General features: G+C 37.8%; 1 protein-coding gene across 2 annotated transcripts in view; it reads right to left on the bottom strand.

Annotated features, from left to right (window-relative positions):
- Positions 1–28: 28 nt before the first annotated feature.
- MPP7 (MAGUK p55 scaffold protein 7) overlaps positions 29–22,704 on the bottom strand; it is a 155,855-nt gene continuing 133,179 nt past the window's right edge. For both annotated transcript variants that reach the window (XM_034061036.1, XM_034061039.1), the window contains 6 exons: positions 16,775–16,945; positions 10,037–10,117; positions 8,100–8,193; positions 6,897–7,005; positions 4,691–4,834; positions 29–3,348 (listed from right to left, as the gene is read on the bottom strand). In XM_034061036.1, coding sequence (XP_033916927.1) covers positions 3,169–3,348; positions 4,691–4,834; positions 6,897–7,005; positions 8,100–8,193; positions 10,037–10,117; positions 16,775–16,945 — 779 coding nt within the window. In that variant the 3' untranslated portion in view covers positions 29–3,168. The remainder of the gene's footprint in view (positions 3,349–4,690; positions 4,835–6,896; positions 7,006–8,099; positions 8,194–10,036; positions 10,118–16,774; positions 16,946–22,704) is intronic.

Genomic DNA, 22,704 nt, shown 5'->3' with positions numbered 1-22,704 from the left:
AATTTTCAATAAAGAAAAAACACATTCGGTGATATATCAATAATTTATTGTTTTGCATAAGAAGGTAAGATCAGATTCCAGGTAAGACATCAACCAAGGACCTGGTGGCAAATTCAAGTATAGAGCTTGGTACAATATTATAAAATGCTACCATTTGTTGGACTATGACAAACAGCTAAAACACAACAAAAACATCTGGACTTGACTGTCAAAACATACAGTTCTCTAAAAACCCACACAGCACAACTTGAATATGTGGAATATTGGAAACATGTTTAGTTGTTTTTATTCCCAAATTCTTAAGAGTCAAAGAAACAATCCCGCTCCACCTTGGTATCCCAGAACAGTTCAGCACATGGGCTCAGCATCCATCATGATAGGCAGGCTTCTGTCCTGTTGAAACTGTTGGGCTAAGACATTTTTTGTGCCTTGGCCTGCTCCCATCTTTGCCTGCCTCATGGAAAGCAGTGGCTTTGATAGTTGTTTATTTTTAAGCTAACACTGCAATAATGTTGATTTTCAAGAGCCATCTAGCAATATAATTAAAATTATTTCTCACTCATTGAATTCCCTGTGCATATATTACTCGGTTGGTTAGGTTTATGTTTTTGTGATTCCCCTTCTTTTGCAGGTGTTACAATTTGGGAATTAGCTCCTCGCCTGAAGATGAGGAAGGCAGACATCCATCTAGGAAATCCCTGCCAGGACTGTGCTGAGGATCAGAGGGTCAGTGTCTCTGTGAATGCAGCAAAGCACCATCCTGCTTACTGCTGCCCAGCACAGCAAATCTGTGTAGGTCACAGAATCACAGCATGGTTTAGGTTGGAAGGGACCTTAAAGATTACCCAGTTCCAATCCCCCTTCTGTGGGCAACGACACCTTCCACTAGACCAGGTTTCTCAAAGCCCCGTCCAACCTGGCTGAGTCCTCTTAGACCACACTGACCCAGGAATGGGAATTATATTAATTTCTTAAGGACAAGAAAAACAGCCTGCAGGACAGCCAGATCTGTGTCTACCAGGCAGTTAGCAGATTATTCTAGCATTTATTTTTTAAAGAGAAAAGCAGGTCTTTCATGTGATTGTTATCACATGCTAATGTTCTGAGACAGCCCAGGTTGGAAGTGCATTCAGTGTTTCAATAAGGACTAAAGCCCCTCTTGTTGGAAATGGCCAGATCCTGAGACACGCTGAGTGCCCTCTCACTTTGTGTTGCAAGAGGTGGCGAAGGCACTCAGCATCTTGCAGGCAAATGGACTGGCTGAATTCCAGATCCCCTGAAAAACAGTTTGATTTTTAATAATAATAAAAAAAAGTAGAAAAAGTTTTCTCAGCTTGCATAATCTCAATGCAATTAATTTAATCATCAAATTGCTATTTATGCTACAAAAAAGGTTTAAGTCCAACAGAAAAATGGTGAAATTTGACAAAAGTTACATTATAGCTGTTGAAGCAGAGCATGTATCCGTAGTGGGATTCAGTACATCTGTAACTCTTGCATAAACATTTCCAGACTCCTAGGAATTTTGCTGTTGTTGCTTGCATTTCATTTGTTTCATACGACTCTGAGCCAAATGCAATGACCCACACATTAAATACACATTTAGACTATAACTGCAAAATCTGATGGCTATATCAGCGTATGAACTGAAATAAAATATTTACATGGAATGTTGAGCTCCATTCACACAGACAGTGTTTCAAATTACGGACTTAGTAATTCTCTTTAATAAATGATCACATTGACAAGAAATTTAAAAACTTAACATCCCTTTTCAACCCTTTCATAAATATATAAAGTTTCACTAAATTCTTTATTCTTTAAACAAGACAGCTATATTCTTTTTACAGATTAACACGAAATGACCGTTTCCTGTTTGAATGCCACAGATGGGATGAACAGAAGTCAGCAAATTCCTATACATATTCTGTGCTTACAAGACATATTCACAATACAACACACAGGTGTAACTTAGTCTTTACAGCTGTACTCATTTCCTGCATATCAGTAGTAAATAAAGAAAAATACCGAATTATCTATGTTAAAAATACATCATCTAATATACATTTGCTTACATTGTCACATTAAATTGTAAAATGAGGTTTCCAACTGTGCCTGACCAGTGACAAGGTTATTTTTTACAGTGAAGTCTACAGCATTAATTTATTTGAGTGGAGACAAAATATCTGTTATACTACTAAAAAGTATCACTAGATATTAAACAACAGGAAGAATTAATCTCTTGCGACTAATTCCCAGATTTCCAAGGTTTCCTCACTAATTTTTTGAAAATTTCTGATGGGAAAATTGTTCTAAAAGATGTCAAAAATATTTGAAATCAATTTAAAGGGGATAAAAAAGATACTCTTTCTTGCTATGCATATTGTTTTGCCACTGCTTTTACAGAAGATTAATTCCAAAGACTTTGAAGTTATGTACATAGCGACTCCTATTTTTCCTTATTTAAATATTGTCATGAGTTTCCTTTGTTGTGCCACAAAGCATGCGTGAACATATTTTCAATCCATGCATGCTCACAGCAGAGTATTTCATAATTAAGCCACCACATACATCGTTCTTTCCATGACTGTGCAAGTGCAAAGGAATACTAAAATCATTCTGTACATATAAGACAAGATTCACATCTAGAAAAGTAAAACACTTATCTTGATATGTAATTAAAACTATGATGTCTTTCTCATAAAAATGTTGGTCACTTTTCCCTATTTCAGTTCTCTCAAGCACTTCAGGGGTAATAACTTCCAAGTGCTCTTTATGGGAGCATTTATGCTTAAAACCATCGAAGTGCTGCTCTCCAGTATTCATTAGTATCTTCTGCAAACTCTCCATTAAAAAAAAAACTTACCTTGGAAATACACAGATGATGATAAAGAGGTGTTTGGCAGTTTTGTTACACTAGTGTTAGCTCACTTTATAGAGCACAGTGAGACTTCAGTTTAATCTGATTGTTCTGCCTCCAAAATTGTGGGCAGGAGGACTGAAGACACAGGAAAACAAGACCAGTTCCAAGTGGATAAAGAGTGTACCTGCTGTGCAAGTAGAGTTAGAAAACCCTCCTACCAAGAAAACGGCCATGGAGTAATGCCTAACCACAGCCCGTACTTAGCTGCTGAGACAATAGCAGATATTTATCTACTTGAAACGTTCTTATGAATGTAGCCAGCTGACGGGAACCCAGAAGGTCTCAGTCTCCAACCTGTCAAATGTTGTTTTAAGCTCACAGTAAGCTGTAGCGAGGTCATCATTGACTATCACCTTATCAAAAAGGTGCCCGTACTGGCTCTCCATCACATGGGCAGATTTGATCATTTCATGAAAATCTTCTTCCTAGTAAGATCAGTGCAAGGCATTGTCAGTCTACAGCAACATCAAGTAACTCCTTCCGTGGTAAACTCAAAGCTCACTGCTTACTTCTCATCTCATCAAGAGATGGAAACTGTACTTCTAATAAAATAATTATAGAAATTACCATTACAAGTGATCTCAGAGAGCATTCTCACAAATAGACTTTGCTCAATAGGCAACTCTTTCACCTCTCCCCTTGCAGTGACACAATTAGTCACTGCATGGAAATTACAGAGACAATTTCTGTTAGCAGTACCAGTGGAAAACATTTCTAGCTGTTTACTTTGGTGATACATTTAAAGCTTCATTACGTGAGTCTCAGCTTTCTATTAGCATGCAATATATTGCAGCACAGCCTTTAACCTTCTAACAGCTTGGTAGAAGCTGTATATGCCTGGCCCAACATGGCTCAGTGGATTCCTCTTCGTGTTTGGGAACAAATCTTAGGAATTGTTTATATAAATCTGAGAGATAAATCCCATCCTAACTAAGCAATATCCTGAAGGTTATTCTTCAGTATGAACTCCTCTTACATTTTACATGCTACAGAACATATCCTTATAGCACATAACCTCCACACTATTTCAAACGCCTGTTCCACACAAATAGAAAAGGTGACTACATCTGTGACTCTGAAACAAAATCTAAAGAAACCTAAATAACATCTGAAGAAGGGAAAATGATAAAACAAATGTAGATGAAGTCTAATGATGATCAGCTTTACCTTAGCTTCAATTGAAACAAGTCTTCATTGTATTTCAAGGAAGTAATTAAGTTATTGTTGGGTAATCTGACTTTATTGTCAAAAAGCAGCATTTTTTACTTAGATTGTTCTCTTTTCTTACGTTGTTCATTTCCTTGTAACATTTAAAAAATGCTTTATCTTATCCACAAATACTTTTTTTATTAAAGTAGCATTACTTTTTTAATTGTTGCTTAATATTTGAACTTTCCTCTAAATTTAGACCCAATAACACACTTGATAAAACAAGGAAATTCTTATACTTGAATAGAAATATCTAAGTCTAGATGCAAATTTTTGGAAGGAAATCCTCAGTGATATATCTCATAAACTCATACTCGCATTGTGGGGCTTCTTCAATGACATAAAATCAGAGGACCATAGAAACGTAAATACCACAAACAATAAAAACACCACAGTAAACCTGTGATGTGTGAGAAGCTGGGAAACAACAAGAAACTACACGCAAATCCTAATGAGTACTGTTGATGAGATCTACCGATGACCTTTATTTTCAAGGCAAACCACTACAACAAAACTCTGAACAAGTTTGCACGTTTTACCATGTCTGAATGCACTTACTGTAAAGGGTTTTGCAGTTCCCTTATCATCTTTACTTGAAATAATCTTGGCATTTTTTCTGGTTTCTCTCAAACGGTCAAGTGATGGAGGCTTTATAAATATAACAAACGGTTTAAATTCGTATGTCCGTAAGTGCTTCACAGTCTGGGAAGAGGGAAGATTTTTAATTAATTAGTTTATTTTGCACAGTGGAATTTACCGTAACAAAAGAAACACTCCAATAACCAAAATAAACCCATAAAGCACTGCTAGAAGGCTATTCTTCATTTACTGCCATCCTGTTCTGCTGATAGGCATTGATTAATGTGAGGAGAATTTTCATACGGATGGTAAGAAAACGCTTTCTCCAAAGGTGACCGTGTCTCTTGATTTCCACATGGGCTGCTGGTAAATCCCATCAGTCCAGCAGAGGCTGGGCTGTCCACAACAGTGCCACTGCCAGCGGGAAGATGGATGGGAGAGGCAGAGTGTTCAGAAGAGGAGGAGAAGTTCAACACAGCAGGAATAACACCTCTGTACCCATGAAAAGTAGTGGAAGAAGGTGTCTATGACACTCGGTCACAACAGGTCAATTATTTTTCTCTTCAGTACTGTGCGTCCACCACACAAACCCATGTTATTTGCTCTTAAGCAAATCAAGTAATGCTACATATGGAACTAGAGATAGATCTACAGCACAGGGTGAAGCAGGGATAGCCAGCATCTTAGTGTGAAGTAGGGCTGGCCGGAAGCTTTCTGTCCTGTTCACACTGCCAGGTCCCTTAGGAAAATGCCATGTTGTCGTGGCTTAAAAAGCAGTCAGCCATGCAGTCTCGCTCGCTCACTCCTCCCACAACTTCTTCCCTTCCCCCCCTTCCCAGAGGGATGGGGAGGAGAACCAAAAGAATGTAACTCCCACACGTTGAGAAAAGAGCAGTCTAGTAACTAAAATATAACACAAATCACTGCTGCTACCACCAATAACAATAATGATAAGGAAAATAATAAGGGAAGAGAATACGACACCACCCGCCGAAACAAAGCCGACTGAGCAGTGAGTGCCCTTCCGGGTAACTCCCAGTTACCTTCTGGGCATGACACTCTGTGGAATTGAATACCTCTTTGGCTAGTTTGGGTCAGGTGTCCTGTCTCTACCTCCTCCCGGCTTCCCCTCCTCCCTGGCAGAGCAGGAGACTCATAAAGTCCTTGGTCAGACTAAACATTTGAGCAGGAACTAAAAACATCTGTGCTATCAGCACCGTTCCCAGGCAATCAAAAACACAGCACTGCACCAGCTACTAAGGAGAAAAAAAGACTGCTACTGCTGAACCCAATACTGTTGAATAATGGGATCCCAGAATGGTTCACAAGCCTGGGTCCCCAAGAGAATTTAATGCCTCGTTGGAAAACAGGCCCATCCTGGACAGGCAAGAATCTTGCAGAGCAGGAGCCCCTGCCCAGCTCCCTCCTCCCCTTGCACAAGGTCTGGGTTTCCCAGGTGTTCCTCATTCAGCACAGTCCCCCTGCCCTGCTCCTAGGGCACAGCCCCATGTCTAAACTGCCCCAGGAGCTGTTCACAAGCTGCCGGGTTCAGAAGTCACATACTGGCCACCCCTGGAGAAGAAATACTTTGGCTGGGTTTACACAAACTAGTCCAGCTCCTGGAAGCACTGTGGTTATTAGTAGCATAAAAATTCCCAGCGGAGCTGTTCAGTGGGGTTGAAAGACGGGGTCAATGCAAGAACAAATGCTTTAGAGAGGAATGTTCTTAGCAATTATCCAGCCAACATCACATTTAGTACGTTCCTTGACTCATGTCCACCCTGTGTGGAAACCCTTGGCATGAATGGTCTGGTTAAACATATGAAAGAGAGCTGCTGGCCTGGGTGATAGCTCAAAGTCATTCTGAAACTCAGTTTGAGAGAAAACCTCTAACCCAAACAGCAGAAAGAGGAAGGGAAATATAGGAGCATTTTGTAATTAAATCTTTCGTATTATGCCTCAGGCTTTCAATTCACCTAATTACCAAGCTGAATACTTGCCAATATGCATTGAAGTTTCCTTCCCCTCCTTTCAGAGAGCCTTGCCGTGATAAAGGTACCCAGCCAACCCACTCAACAGTCATTCAGCATGGAATAAAATATTCCTTTTTAGAAACAATATTTTTCCTGGAATCTCAATATGCAATATGGGGAACTACAAGAATCCAAAAGATGTCCTTACTTACATGAGGCTGCACATCCAATAAGCAAACTTTGTTTTTAGCTAGAACTGATCGAACGGAGTCTAAACTTGTGCCATAGTAGTTGTTCTTATACTCGCCATACTCGATAAACCTGTGGCAGAAGGTGAAAACAACTGGAATCATTTCCATTTTCTCCAGGAAAAAAAAAGAAATTATCAGTTTGGTTTATAAGATCTAATTCAGGAGCAAAAGTATTTTACTTTACATGAGAATTTTACCGTGTTTTATAAAGGAAATGCTGTCAAGTACTTCAGCATGTCAATTTTAAGAAATCTTCTACTTTCCCACTTTCAAATCAGTAACACCTGCTTGTATTACAGTTCAAGAGAAAAAAGTACTGTAGTCCAACAGCCCACTAATGTTTTCCATCACCTCTTTTTCTGAACTAATGCAATGCAATAAAACAGTGGATAAGCTAAACAATAGAAACTACTGAAATTTCATTGCACACTACAGAATATCCAAATTCTCTGTCTCAGAAGAGGAGGAGGGGCGACAATGGTGCTAATGGAACCAAGGCGGCTGGTTATGTGCTATAAAAGTAGACGCGCTATTTGCCAGAAAAGCAAAGCACAGTTTGAAGTTTCAATAAAACCCACAGCTTTGTGTCTAATACACTTTTGCCCTCTGAAACACTGGAGCAGAATTTCAAGCTACAGTTTTTTACAGGCTGCTGGAGAGCATGATGCTACCATTGTCTTCATCTTAGTTTAATTTCTGGAGGCTTTACAGGCAGGGGCTTCATTGTAGATCTCTAAACTCAAAAGCAGAGGAAGTGCCTGGCCTGAAAGAGAGCAGAACTACACAAACATTGACTCAGGCACGTTTGCAGCATTTCCAGGTCCTCCCTCCCACCCCAGGCTGCAATGCTTTATTGCTATGACAGATGATGCTCTATTAAGAGTGTTCCCCCACCCTTAACACCTACAATTTCAGTGTCTTCTCTATAGGAGCTGAAGTACTGAAACTACATAGAAGCTTAGAAACAGTTGTGTTTTCACATACTGCTTTTTTTTGCTCTATGTTTTTGCCAGCTGCTTATATATCTAAATGTGATTTTAACACATCCTCAAAGCACTGCAACTTATGCTGACTTTGATTCCTTATCTAAAAATACAACCAGCCCTATTTTATATTAAAGCCATTGTTTGTACTAGAGTTCTACTTAAAATCTTGTTGACATACTTGTTATTCTGTACGTCTGTCTCAAACAAGTGCTTGGAAATGAAAGTGTATTCAACACCATCACTTTCTTGGCTTCTCCTTGGACGGGTAGTGTCTGCAGTTTGAGCAAATGAAGGAAAAATAAAGGAAAGATGCACAAAACAATATAATGCAAACCAGTTCAGGAAACACTGAAAAGCACACAACCCTTGTGCAATATTAAGTGTAGCAGTTCCCTCACTTTTAATGGGCCCTGAAGCTGCTCTGGATCTGGTAGGCAGCACACAAGCACATGACAGGATTCAGTTGTAAAAGCATGCAGGAAAAGCAGGAAAAATCCTACTGGACAAATATCTGATTATCATTTTTATTAACTAGTGGAAAAATCCAATAAAATGAGGACAGCTGAATAATAAAGGGAGCAGCAGTCTATAACAATTACTCCAGCCTTGCCACTTGTTAAGCGTATTAGCATACAAGACCATAAAGGGAAACAAAGCTCACCAACCTGATTTATAAAATATTACATCCATTAACAACACTTGTAGCTGTGGTATGTGAAACATGACAGTAAAAAAATGGGGGGTGAATTTTATGGCTTAGTGCTTTTCTTTTTCTGGTGTCAAAATTATATGCCTTTTTCTTTCAATAGCTTTGTGGTATTTGCACTTCTCACTTTCCTTGAAGTACCAGGTATAAAGATTTTGCTTATAAATGAAACATACTTATGGGGCTGCTGCCTATAGTTAACAAACCCATTCAAAAGTCCTATTTAATATAGGTTGTATGTTACAGCATTATGTATTCTTCCTTGCATATGAACATACACAACTTGCTTGCAGTAACAGTTTGAAAAGCCATTTGATATCAAGTTCTCATTAGGCTGACACAAAGAGGAACATTTCCAAGACAAAAACCCCAGTTCTCTCTGCAAGTCCTGACTTACTGAATTTCAGGGAGAGGGATTTCTTTATGTGATTGTTTTAAACTAGAACCACAAATTTGGAAGAGAAAAGAGAGAGGCAGCTCGATGAATTCTGGCACTTTTTTGAGAAATAATTTTGGGCAAATAACTGCATATGCTCCAATGTGTTAAATATTTGGGAACATCTGGCTTTTTTTTGTTGTTGTTTTCAATACCCAGCTGAAGCAAATATGTGCAAAAGAAATGACTTCCAAAACCCAAATGTATTAATTTGTCATTCATATATATACAATATGTGTTCAAATTCATTCATATATATACACCGTATAGAAAACCTATACTTGAATAAAACCTGTGACAGTATCTCTCAAATTCAGAATGTTGCATTTTTCAAAGATCCCATATAGGAAGCACAAGTACAAGTACGAGTAGAAAGCAATCCAAGGAACAGAAGTCTGGAACTGTCAAGTCCCTCACACTAAAGAAAACCCAGTAAAGTGCTACAGAAGTTAATATAGCACAATGTTATCCAATGTTATAAAAATCATGCTACTTAGATAAGGAGAAAGAGGAAAAATAAACCCCCAAATCAACTTTCCTAAAGCTAATCAAAGGGATTTAATTAATTTATTTGCAGGATCAAAATGTTTATCATCAGTCTTCATTTTCAACCTGTCTAATACATAAAGGCCATTTTGCTGAAAGCAAGCACTGGTAACAGAGTACATTTCATTTTTTTTTACAGCCAAATCCATGGTGTTCTTCAGCTGAGTTTCATTTACTAAACCTCACTGACATCAATCACGTTAAACTTGTACTAAAGGTCTCCTGCAATGTCTCTGAGCCAAAATGTCCTATCAGTTTAATCAATGCTATTTAAAATACAACTGCAGCAGCACTTTCAAAAATTAGAAAAGTAATCTGCATGCCAAGCATGCATTTAGAGACCCAAATTTGAAAGTGCCTCAAGGTAATGCAATGATAAAGGATAACAATGAGAGTTTCACATTAGGAGAAGTGTATTTTTACTTACGTGGCACTGTTACCCCGTAATGCTGGGTGTCGCTGATCAGCAATTTCCGTTTAAGTTCATTCAGCCCAACCCCTACAGGACCTGAAAGAAAGAAATGCTGTTTCCCAGCAGCCAGTTCTCTCTCATAGTCAGGTATATGTCCTCTCTCAGCTAAGACTATGTAGCATATAGCTATTATATATACTGGCTTTTTAATCAGTCATTTGGAAACGCCCATGGTTCAAGCCTCTGCTAGAACATACAGCGCTGACAAATTTCAGGTGATGTATTTGGCAGTTGCTCTGCTCCGACTTATTACTGAGGAAAAGTCTGAAAAAGTTGACAGCAAAGCTAACTTTCTTTTCTACAGCAGCTACCTTCAGTGTGCACTCATCTTCATCCTCAGCACTACTAGAGACCCCGGCACCCTGACCTGCAGCCTTCCAGTACAAAAACCGGTTGGGCTATTCACTTTGCCAGAATATCCCCAACTCACAGACTAGAGGACCTCAGCTGGCATGTGCAAAGTCCCTCTAAAGCCTCTGCACCCCGTGTGTCAGCACAGCCTTTTCCTCACTTCCCTCCAGCTGCTGCATCCCCCGTCTGCACCAGACTCCCCTGAAGACAACGCTCCCACCTTCTCCCCATAGGCCTGGGAGCACGTTCCAGACCTTGCTGCAGGCTGGAATACCGCCTGGCCTCTGTCTGGCTGTAACTCTCCTTTTGACAACCATCCACTTTTTGACTATGTGAGGGTGGCATTGCACAGCGGGAGAAAGGAAGGGACAACACTCCCCAGGTCACAACCCATTTGGGATGTTTGGGTTTCTTTTTTTCTTGTTGATTTTCTTTTAAAATATGCTTGTCTCCTGCCTGCTGTCTGAACTGATCCAAAGCAAATGTTTCCTTCCTCACACAGCTGCCAAAGAGAGACCACTCTTGGAAAGAGGATGGCAGGAAGAAACAAAGACTGCATGGAATATTTTTGACCCCTCTCCTCCACCTCTATTTGAGTACTGTTGTCCTAGAAGCTACTGATCAGATGCTCCGTTTGGCTTTTAGGTCATTCCTAATCCTTACTCATTTGCCTGTTATGCTTTAGGTCTAAGGAGAGCACTCTGTCCTGTGAGGTCTCAAAGGCTCCATGGGCAAATGCTGCCTGCCCCCAGGTGCCCTTCATGCAGGGTTCCAGCCTGCCTGGCCCCTTTTGTGGAGGGGCTGTGATGTGTTTGTGAAGATAGCTCAGCTCTTCATGCTCATGTGTCTCTGACAGTGCAGTTGCTACATTTCTGTAGAGCCAGGTCAAGAACAGAATGCAGAGGAGAGTGAGTCATTGGAACCACATCCCAAACAATAAAAGGATAATACATGTGGTTCTAAGGAAAGCTCTTGCTCTTCTAGTAAAAGTGGCATGTTTACACTTGCAGTGCTTCTTAACAGAGGCATTTTAAACATTAGAAATAAAAAAACTTAATAAACATTGTAATGAAGTGGTGATGTATTGGTTAATTACTAGTGAGAGTCAAAAAGCAAAGACTGATGCTTCAGTACCTTCAGGTGCCTATTTGTAAAAATTACTATCCATCTGCCCTGTCTGAAGCTGGAAACACATGATGATGAAAAGCAAATGCTTGCTACTTTACTGCTACTCCCAGACTATGGTCTCTCTGTGAAATCTTAAAGTTTCTGCATTTATAGTTTTTATATGTTTACACAACTACATTTCAAGTTTCATCTCTGACCTGCCTGTAAATTAATCTATCAGTATGTATAAATGTTTATTTAATATGGTGTACAGCAGCCTCTACTGGTGCATGTCTGCACAGGAAAGTAATGTGTTATGTAGATAATGGCATTACTTCTGTTCTTATTTAAAAAAAGTAATACCTTTTTTTAATAATTTAGCTACATAAGGCAAATATGGATTATTATAGGAAAAATAATTAAAATTCTAAAGATTTCCGAGCAAGGCAGAAGGAAACAAGTGAAATTATAATTTTAAAAATCATTGTATGCCTTTCAAGCAAAAAGTGCTTCCCATCAAATCTACACAAATATTATTTCCTCAGTCTACATGCTGTCAAATCAACAATATGCTTTTAGCTCTATTTATATATAAAGAATCCAGGCTTTGCTTCCTGCAACAGATGCTTTGGAAACTTAGATCAAATCTGTTTCCAGAACACAACCTCACAACTACTGTGTCTCCAACTCCAGATTGCTGTTTTCAAATCCTCTTTAAATTTAACTACTGAAAGGTGTAAATTCTTTTGCAGTGCTGTCTTCTTCTTCAGTTCTAACTGTGGCATATGGATGCTGAAGGCTGATTCCTAATTAGCAACACCATCCATTATGCTGATCTTTATACTACAGCTCCCAAGTGTAATATATGCTTCTATTTTGAATATTCATTTTGATGCAGCAGAGAAAGATGTCAGTTTCTAATAATTGTGAATCTTACTGCAATTTGAACTCAAGAAGAAAATAAAGCAGGATTGAAAAGGACAATCCAGATTCCTATAGTAAGATGCCAGGCATGAGGGATCCATGACTGTAGCATGGTTTTGGTTTACTATAAATCACCCCAGGCAGCAATATTTAGTGTTAGGGTGGTAGCTTTAGAAATATTTTGTTTATTTTTTTCAAGGAATATTTATGTTGCTTGCTGTTGCATGTTGAGCCATGTAAGCTAAGTAATGGTCAAATCCTGCACAGAAGGACTGTAGTGCCTGCCTTCCCTTATTGAGGGACGTTTGCAGAACTAAACCACCAATCATTAAAACTTGCATTACATTTTGTATCATTCAGACATGTCTGAAAGAAATTGAAAAAACTACTTGGTGTAAGTTCAGGTCTCAGAGGATTTAACCCAACCAGCCATTCTTCACTCATACACACATACTGAGCTCCTAGAAGTTTATCTGAAAGAAAAAAGGAATCCCCCCCAAAAAAAAACCAAACAAAACAAAACAAAAAAAAACACCCAAAAGCAGTCTTCCAGAAAAGATTTTGGGAATTAGGTGATAACATCCCTGCTGGGATCATAAAAACCTAGTAGAAAGCATGCCTTGACAGAGGCTCTGCATCTCAATTACTAGTACAACTTATCACTATAATGCAATCACTGCACATGCATGTCCTACTGTAGCTCAATGGAGAAAAGTAGAACCTCATTGTTTTTTGAATTACAGTAAACTATAACTAGTAGTGGGAATGTACTTCTGGGATTTGTCGTTCACTGAAGTAGGATCAGTGAGTTTATGTTCATGTTCTCATGCACAAGGCTAGGCAATGTGTTACATCCTATGCATTCACTCCTGAGCCATGCTAACCTACCCATGCCTTCAACCTGGAAGGTTTAACAAAGATGGCCATTGTAGGTCTCTTTCTTCATTGTCCAGATAGTTTACCTGAAGTAGTATGGCCATGGGAGGCTACTTTCCTGCACTACTGCTATAGATCTATTAAGTCTCTATAAGCCACTACAGAAGATGTGTTAAAGGCAAGTCAGGAAACATGGAGAGTTAGGAGCCACTTCTGTTTCATTCTCCCCTGCCCTGAGACAGACCTGGCCCTCACATAGCTCCTTCATGATAAAACCAGAAGTGAAGGATTTTTTTTTAATGTAAAGCAGTATAACAATAGAGAACTTTTCCAGACCCAGATTCCTTTTCTTCTTAGAGATAATACCTTTTTAGCGAGTACTGCCAGTCTAATTCAGAGGCAGCAGACAGCTGCATGCATTCTGGGGAAAAGATACCTATGGTTTGTTATTGCTGACCTTGCTTTATCCTTCAGATAGCTCTGACTTTACACATCATAGCTGAAACTATACTGTCTAAAGTTATAGTATGTGGTACATGCATTCTGACTCTTTGGAAATAAAATCTGTGCTAGTTTGGCCCTCACAATTACTGAAGCAGAATCCTTCGTGAGCAGGACTCATCCCCCATTAATGTCAATGAAAATTCTATTGTCCAAATAATAGGTTCCATGGTAAAATATTCTGCCTTTGCCTGATATGGCTGCCAGGTATCATGCTTAACAATGGTGTAAGCAATATTTGTGAAGTAAGACTTCAACGATTTGTTTGCAGCCTGGGAACAGTAAGTTACCAAAAAATAACTGGTGACATGATATTAGATCATTTTGGTTTTAGCAGACTTATCACATTTATAAAAACTAAAAACATGACAGAAGCATCTATATCATTATTGCTTCACACAATCTGTTATTTTAGCCCCAAGGATAAGCACGACTTTATTAATGAACCTACATTTGCAGACAAGGTAAAACTGTGACAAACTAATACATCTACCAGAACTTGAGACTAGTGTACATCACACTGCAGGGTGCTAAAAATTACTCTGTGTGCAATTTGCTTTCTGTAAATTGGACTAGACTGATTTAAAACGAAGCCAAAAGAAAGTTATGTTCCAAAGTTGTCAAACCCCTTCCTCCTACAAAAGGTCAAAACAAAACCTAAATAAACTTCCAGCAGTAAATTATACATTTAGGCCTAGCAAAACAGAACAGGTATTTAGTGTCCCCAATTAGAGCTATGCATTAATTATCCATCCCTTTGTTTCCTGGTACTAATATCCAAATTATATTTGACAGATTATATTGAATGCTGCTACTGGCACACAAAAAAACTTTTTAAATGTGTTCACTTCTACTCTACCTGTATTGCTTAGCTCTGCTAGTTTTTCCACATTTTGCACAAGACATTTTTATGGTATTGGCCAGACTTAAGCTGCTCTTAATATCCAGAGAAAAACATTAGAATTACCAAAGTCTGCAATAAATTTCTGAATTGCTTTTGTCACTGAAAAAGCACACTTTCTTCTTTTGATTTATTACAACAAAAATCAAATGAAATCTCTAGGTATGCCTTAGATCAGACATATGCAATTTGTTATAAAATGTCTACTTATCACACTTTTGCACTGCACTCTGTTGATGTAACTGTAAAATCAACTCAACCGTGTTATTACTTGTTGTATATAGCCCACAATCTCACAGTGATCACACTAGTAGGTGGCTGAATTTTAGTGCTAGAGAGTGACAAAATTATTTATTAAAAACTAAATTTAATGTTCCCTTGGATATGGCCAATATAAAAACACAGCTACTCAATAATTCGTAACAGTGCCTGGTAGAGGGTCATATTTCTCTGCTCTGCTGCTTTCAGTATGAAGGAAACTTTACTAATGAAGCCTCAGCCTATATGCTACTGCAAAAGAAACAATAAGCAATGAAATATATCTCATTGTTACTTTAATGGTTACCTCTGAAAGATTCAAGATAATATACTTTCACTATTTTTAGGAGACTAAAGCAATGCATTTTGATTAGATAATAAATGCTGTGGGGAAGCCATGGCAGTGACAGAAAGCTAAGGATGACATATTGAGCCTTCTGCAGCTGTGTTTGCACTCATTCTTGGCCTACAGAAGTCTACCTCTTATCCACCTTTCTCTTCATTTGTCTATGTATTCTAACACAGTAGACGGGTTTGTTTCTTTCCACTTTATATACATATATATATACACAGTCTTTGCTGACTACAGGTATTTATTCTGTTCTTTTTAAATATATTGATCGATCTCTAAAAGCAGAACACTGACCTAATTCTTTTGAGTTTTAGTACAGCTTGACTGTCAGGCTCAGACTAGTAACCATAGTAGCTATATTTTAATATCTCCCCCTTTGGTTTAACAAGCCTTTAAACATGATCTCCTAAAGCATCCTTATATGCAAGCTGGGACATCCTGTCTAGAGAGGTTGACTACTAGATAGGTAGAAAAACTGGATGGATGACCATGTTCAAAGGGAATGGGTTATTAGTCTGTACTCTGCTAGGTGACTCATTACAAGTGGAATTCATCAGGTATCTACCCTGGGACATACTCTGATTTGTATCATAATAATAACTTGGACGAAGACACAGAATGGGCCCTTGTCAAGTTTGCAGATGCCAAAACAGGTGATGGAAGTGACTTGCTCAAGGGCTTCCATTCAGAGGGATCTTGATAGGCTACAGGCATGGGCTGGCAGAACTTTGTGAAACTTGACAAGGACAAACACAAAGTCCTGCATCTGGAATAGACTAAGCCCCACAGCAGTACATGCTGTGGACTGACTGGCTGGGGAGCAGCCTAGATGAAAAGGACTTGTGGGTTCAGATGGGCAGTGAGCTAAGAAGTAGTCCACAGTGATTGCTGGTAGCAATTAAGGCTAACAGAAGACTGAGCTGTATCAGCAAGAGCCTAGCCTGTAGCTAGAGGGAAATTATTCTTCCTTTGTAATCATCACTTGTTAGATCCTGAGATGAATACTCTGTCCATGATTGGCCCTGCATTACAGAAAAGATGTTGATAAACTGGAGCAAAGCCAGTGGAGGGCCTCCAAGAGCACTTGTAGCTGAAGCACATGATCTGTCAGGAAAGGCTGAAGGAACTGGGCTTGTCTAGCTTGGAGAAGTTTTCAGGGGAACCCTTCTGACTCCTGTTGAGAGGATAGAGGCCACCTCTTTACTGAGGTGTGAGATGGCAAGACAAAAGAAGACACAGGAGACAGCCAGGTTCCCAAAGTTGTTGTCATCAGCTACTTTGAGTTGTGCTAATCCTGCTGAATGAGAGGCTAGACCAGGAGACCACTTAAGATTCCTTCCAATTTACATAATTTCGTGGTAACCATTGTGCTAATCAGCAGTCCTATGTTTTATCAGGTCAAAAACGATGAAAAACAACTTACCAACCAAAACTACAAGCCTGTATTTGTCATTAGGTTGTCGTCTATATTTTGCAACTTCTTCATATGTTGGGATGTCTGCTGTATCATACTGATCACTCTTCTTGCACTCATACATAGATTTGTTTGTTTTTTTATCTTTTCTGCTAAGGCGAAAGCTTCTTCTAAAGCCAGCTGCAATAAGAACAGGATTTTTTCAAAGTAAGAAAGTACGTCTTCTCAAATCACTTGAAAACAGTCTCTTCCAAACACTGGAGGATTGGTGCATGGAATAAAAAAAATGTATTATATATTTAATAAGCCAGGTCATTAAAACAATATTTTCCTGCAGTTTAAACTGTATCAGGTGACTATTTGAACTGCAAAATTAAGATTACCAATAAAATCATAAGTTGCAACAAGCACAAAATATAGTTACAGTAAGTTGTTAACATATTTAGGTAACTTGAGTATCTTACACATTAGTATGTATACACAAAGAAGTTCATGCAATCTGGACTCTCATATCACAGTTAATGCTTTTCTATTAAAACACCATGGCACACAGACATCAAGTACAACATACGACAGAAACACACCTGGTAGTTGAAAGGGTTAATGAGAATTAACATTCGAACAATTTTTTTTTGTGCATAGCTCCATGCTGATAGTATAAAGAAGTGCACAAAGCCTTTCCTGAAGATGCTTAAAACCAAACACTGTTAGTTAAATTCAAAAATGCTATGAAACATCTTATACAACATGGTACCCATATTTCAGATATGTTAGCATGCAATTGAAACTTAATATTCCTACTAAATTTATGTTTACAGTTGAATCAAGAGTGTGACATCTACAGTGCCCATCTAGAAGACTGGACATTTCACATAACTTTTAAGCACTCTCAAAGGAGATAATCATATGTATTTTCAAACAGAAGAGCACAAAACCCCCCACTCTTCTACAGTATATGTCAAAGACTAATTTACTCCTTTGTTAATTATTACCTTACAGTTTTTAAATAAATCTTTACACTGTATTATATTACAGTTTACAGGTATCTCTACGGCACTACTTTTGCTCTACAAAGGAACTACAGGAAGTGCTGCAAAAAAAGGATTGCAAAGCTGATGTGATTATTTGGGGGTAATAAAGTAAAACACAAACTACAATTTAAATACTGAAAAGATCCCAACACCTTTCCCTTTCCCGCAGAACACTTTGTAGGACAGCTAACGTGCAAACTTTTGGTGACCCCAGGTTTTTCAGCAACATGTTTTCATAAACTTGTAACAGCATTTATGTTTACGTGTTTGAGAAGTAATCATACTACATTTTTTTCTGCAAAGTTAGTATATGGGAAATTCAAGACTCAGTTCTGCAAGCATCCAGAAGAAGATCTGAAGAAAAATCCTACAAGGCTTAGTTACAGGCTTAGCATTTTGCAAACACAGAGCTTCCCTTGGCATAAATCATTATAGAACATGGATCTCAGAGGATGTTAACCAAATTATTTATTGATATGAATCCCTTTACCTATGGGAATCTACAACACATGCATATGCACAAAAAAAGGAAGAAAAATTTCTTTGAGAATAGTGACGTCAACCTATTCATATTCAAAATATGAGTAAGTAAAATGAAAATTGATGAAAAAGGAGAAGAGCTAGCATCCACAGAATAGGCTGGCGACATTTTGGAGAGCTACAGTTTTGTCTAGACTGAGAAGGACATGGGCTGGGATAGAAAAGGGACCAAAACAGAAGATATGAAACCAAAATGAAATAAACCAAGTCATGTCTTATTATTTAAAGAAGAATGCTAACACTGAGGTGACTGCAGTCAGAAAAGCCCTACTGCACTTATGCACGCAAGATCTAGGAGGTCTTGTCTGCCCTAGGGTGAAGTCTGTCATGAGAAGAGGTTGTTTTCTTCCCACATAACTATACCTAACTTTATAGACAGTTACATAAAGAACTGTTAAAAGTAACATTAGTAATATGGACATGAAGTGAGCTACAACTTTCCTGAGCCCTCATCTAAAAGGCTCCAGATTTAGAAGGAAAAAAGTAAACTGCCCTAAAAGTAAGCTGAAAATGGTTCTGATGTTGGGTTTGTTTGTTTACCTGTATAATAATCTTATAGAATAATAACAAAAGAATAAAAGGAAGAGAAAGAATAATTCTTCACATTTGCTATCAAGCAGTTTACAGAATAGAATCACAAAAACCAGAATCTACATATCTGGAAAAGGTAAAGAGTAAGAGCAGTGATCACATGAAGTTAAACCAATTGTGCCTGTTCCAGTTTGGTATGGACCTGACAAATTCCAAGAGCTCTGTGCCCAAGTAGCTGTCTCAGAGAGCCATTATCAACAGCTTCTTAACCTCAGCTTAAATGTCAAGCTGCAGAATCCTTAGGAAAAATATTTTTCTGCAAAGTCTTCATATCAATTCAATCTCTGCTGTTAGGTTTTAGTAAGCACAGTTGTAACTTGTCCTGCTTTTCTCCATCCACTTCTTTCAGATTTCATTATCAAACTACCAGGTGGTGGTTTATTTAAGAATTTTCATTCCTTCTTCTCTTAAAAGAGTTTAAAAAAACCCAAAATCAACCAACCCAAAACCCCAGATATTTTTTCTTTCTTTTTTTTTTCATCTTGCTTTATGCAGCTTTCAAACTAAGGAAAACACACAGTTCAGAGAGGGAGGATGAGACCAACATTTTTATGATATTGTTACCGTGCTCCTGAAAACATAATTCTTTCTCACATCTGCCATTACATGTCCTCATATATGTGGGCTTAGTTTTATTGTGACCTTCAGAAGTTATCTTATAAAGAACCATTAATAAATATTTACTAACAAATTCTGCATTTACTACTGCATTATATGCTGGGCAGCCATAACTACAAAAGGATTAAACTGAACTGAAACAACATTGTGCTTGCAAGCGATAAAAACATTCATGTACAAGCAAAAAATATTCTCCTAATGTTGGCATTTTACAGTTCAGGAAAAATGAAAACCAGACTTCATATACTTAAATTAACTATTGAGCATTATTAAAAATATAGTGAAAGTCACTAAGGAAAACCAAAACCAATACTGATATGCAATAGGAAAATAAAGTCATATAACATGATTAAGCTTAAAAGCAAATTCCTATAAAGAACAAAGGGGAAAAAAAAGCATTGCTTGCCCAGAACATTTTATAATATAAACCTTGATGAATATGAAAGGAGCTGCAGGCTACAATGTCTGTGGAATAGGGATATCAGCAGAGATTAACCTTAGTTGCCAAGTACACAGACTATAAAATAAAGGAGGAAAATTCTGTCACTAAAGCAACATAAAATTTTGAACATTGAGAAGCTTGCACCAGCTCACTGGTTTCAGCAACACGACTAGAAGCTTACTGAACATGCAAACCCATAAACTAACAGTGGAATGTAACAGATTTGGTGAAATAAGAACAGCCTCTGGGAATAAAATATGAAGAACAAATGTTCTCAAACTACTGATGTCTCCAAACCTCAATATGAAATGAAAAATCAAAAGCCACTACTAATAAACTTGATTAAGGTCCAACAACAATCCAAGAGAAACTACTTATATCTCTGAGAAAAATAATGAAAAAAACCCAAACCCAACCCCGAAACCAAAACCAAAACTAGCAGGAAAGTGTGATTATTCTTTTAACCACTAGCAATATGTATTTCATGATTTCAGAACACCACCCTTCTATTTACATAGAGAAATCCACTTGGACTTCACAACAGAAGTCCAGACTGGGAACAGGCAATGCATGAACTGTCCTCCTTAAAATACTTTAAAAAAGGATGGTGATATAATTTACATTAGTTGTGCTAATTTAGACTTAATCATATCATTCTAAAGAAGTGAACAAAAGATTGCAACTATGTTGTGTGAATTTAAATCCAAATACTAATTTCGTAAAATGAGAGAAATTATCCTAATAGGAAACATTATATTTTAAATTCACCTATGCTTCATAAATTCACCACTAAGGCTTCAGAATGCTATAAAGTACTTACACATGCTTTTGTTCATTTCCATTCATTAAAACAAGGGCTTAAGTATGTATTTAAATTATGTATATTCTTCACTGCAGTCCAATCTTACATAATTTAGAGTGAACAAATGCCGGCTAATGGTAAATGCATTTACAAGTACTTTTTGTATTCATATTACTGACAAAAGTAAGTCTGGTACCACGGTCATTATCTAGGTTTGCATGAACACAGTATTTTTATTAGATATTTCTGGGTTGGTTTTTTTTTTCTTCCCCCAAATATTGGGATTTTTTTTTATACTGGCTTGTATACTAAGTATTTCTATTGTTACACAGGAACTGCACAAACACAGAGCAGACTTCTGCTTGCTTCTGGACTGATTCCCAGCTTGCACATTTAGACAGGGTTAATAAAAATATAGATTATGTCTGGATTTTTAAGACAAAATTGAGAATAGTAAACAGATTATATTCATCTATATTTACTGTATGTTCATAAAGGTTCAAGTAATGTAACCAGAATTTAAGCTTGGCAAAGACAAACCTCAATGTTCTTCCCAGCAATTCCTCAGGAAATTACTGCAGAAACATACAACACTATACTGTGACTTAAATATCAGAATTTGGTGAAAAAACATTAAATTTATCTGAGTCACTTTAGAAGAGGGGGTTCAAATTAACAGCAGCATAACATTGGACATAAAAGATTTGATCCCAAATGGTATGGACATTCTGCTTTCTGAAAGCTGCCTCTTCTGTTGCTCTTCATGACCACTTCATGTGTGTCCACAGTACACACCCTTTCAGAGGGTCAGATGTTCACAGAATATCCCGAATCACTGGATTGAAATGCCAACAAATATACAACCAATAACAAGCAATAAAATGAACTGAAAATTCATTAATTGATATTAGAATTGTCGCAGTTCACTTGATTTGATTACATACTATCAAAAGCAGCAAGTAGTTCCTTTTTGTTTTAGGAAGTAATCAGTGTATACTTTGGAAACTGTTTCTAGACTTTAGACATACAAATAATTTACCACACTTCAACTTACCTCATTCTAACTGTCTGTATGTGTGACAGTAATAGAGGTTAACTCTTTCAACAGCAGCTAAGCTAATTCAGGCCACCTTGCTCTTACAACATATAGACAATTATTCAGGTGTCATTAAAATACTCTGAACTTGTTGACGTGATCTAAACCCTGCAGTGACAATGTTTTAGGTTTTGTTTTCAGTGTAGTACATTCGATCAAGAATTTATAATAATGAAGAGACTTGCCTAGAAATTCCTAGTTACTTAGTAATCAAGGGGTACCATAAATGTTTATCTTTCAAGAACATGCATATTCAGAAGAACTGAGATGTTCAGAATTTACTTCAAAAAACTTTACCGCAAAACATAGGGGGACATTCAGAATAAGCTGTTTTCAATAATCAGACATATTTATTTTACCACTCTCCCAAAAAACAACAAGCAAGGAAGAGGTGTATCTTTGAGACCAAAGGAATATATACTTGTACCAGTGGTATTGGCTCCCATGTACCTAACAGAGGGTTTATTAAGTGTCTTTGCCCAGGACTCCTTTACCTTACAGACTATCCAAGTTTTATACCTTGCATAGCACATACGTAAGAGCTTTGTGTCCTCCCCACAACTGGTCAACAAGTTTTGCTCAAATTAGTACACTTTGGGCAGTGGCATTTGTCTAGCACAGGAAGTTATTCCATAGCAGTTTGTTCCTTTAGAAAATACAACTGCAAAATAATTGAGGAGAAAAGCAATCCTAAATGTGTCTAATAGGATTGGGCTCCTAATGGTTTGTGAAACAAGTAGTGTATGAGAGTCTGAATTACAAACCACTGTGTCCTGTTACCATATGCAAAAGAAGGTGAATATACAATATACTTGTGTC

Source organism: Melopsittacus undulatus, chromosome 1, assembly GCF_012275295.1.
Source record: "Melopsittacus undulatus isolate bMelUnd1 chromosome 1, bMelUnd1.mat.Z, whole genome shotgun sequence".
NCBI lineage: Eukaryota > Metazoa > Chordata > Aves > Psittaciformes > Psittaculidae > Melopsittacus > Melopsittacus undulatus.
This window is presented reverse-complemented; position numbering and strand designations above follow the sequence as displayed.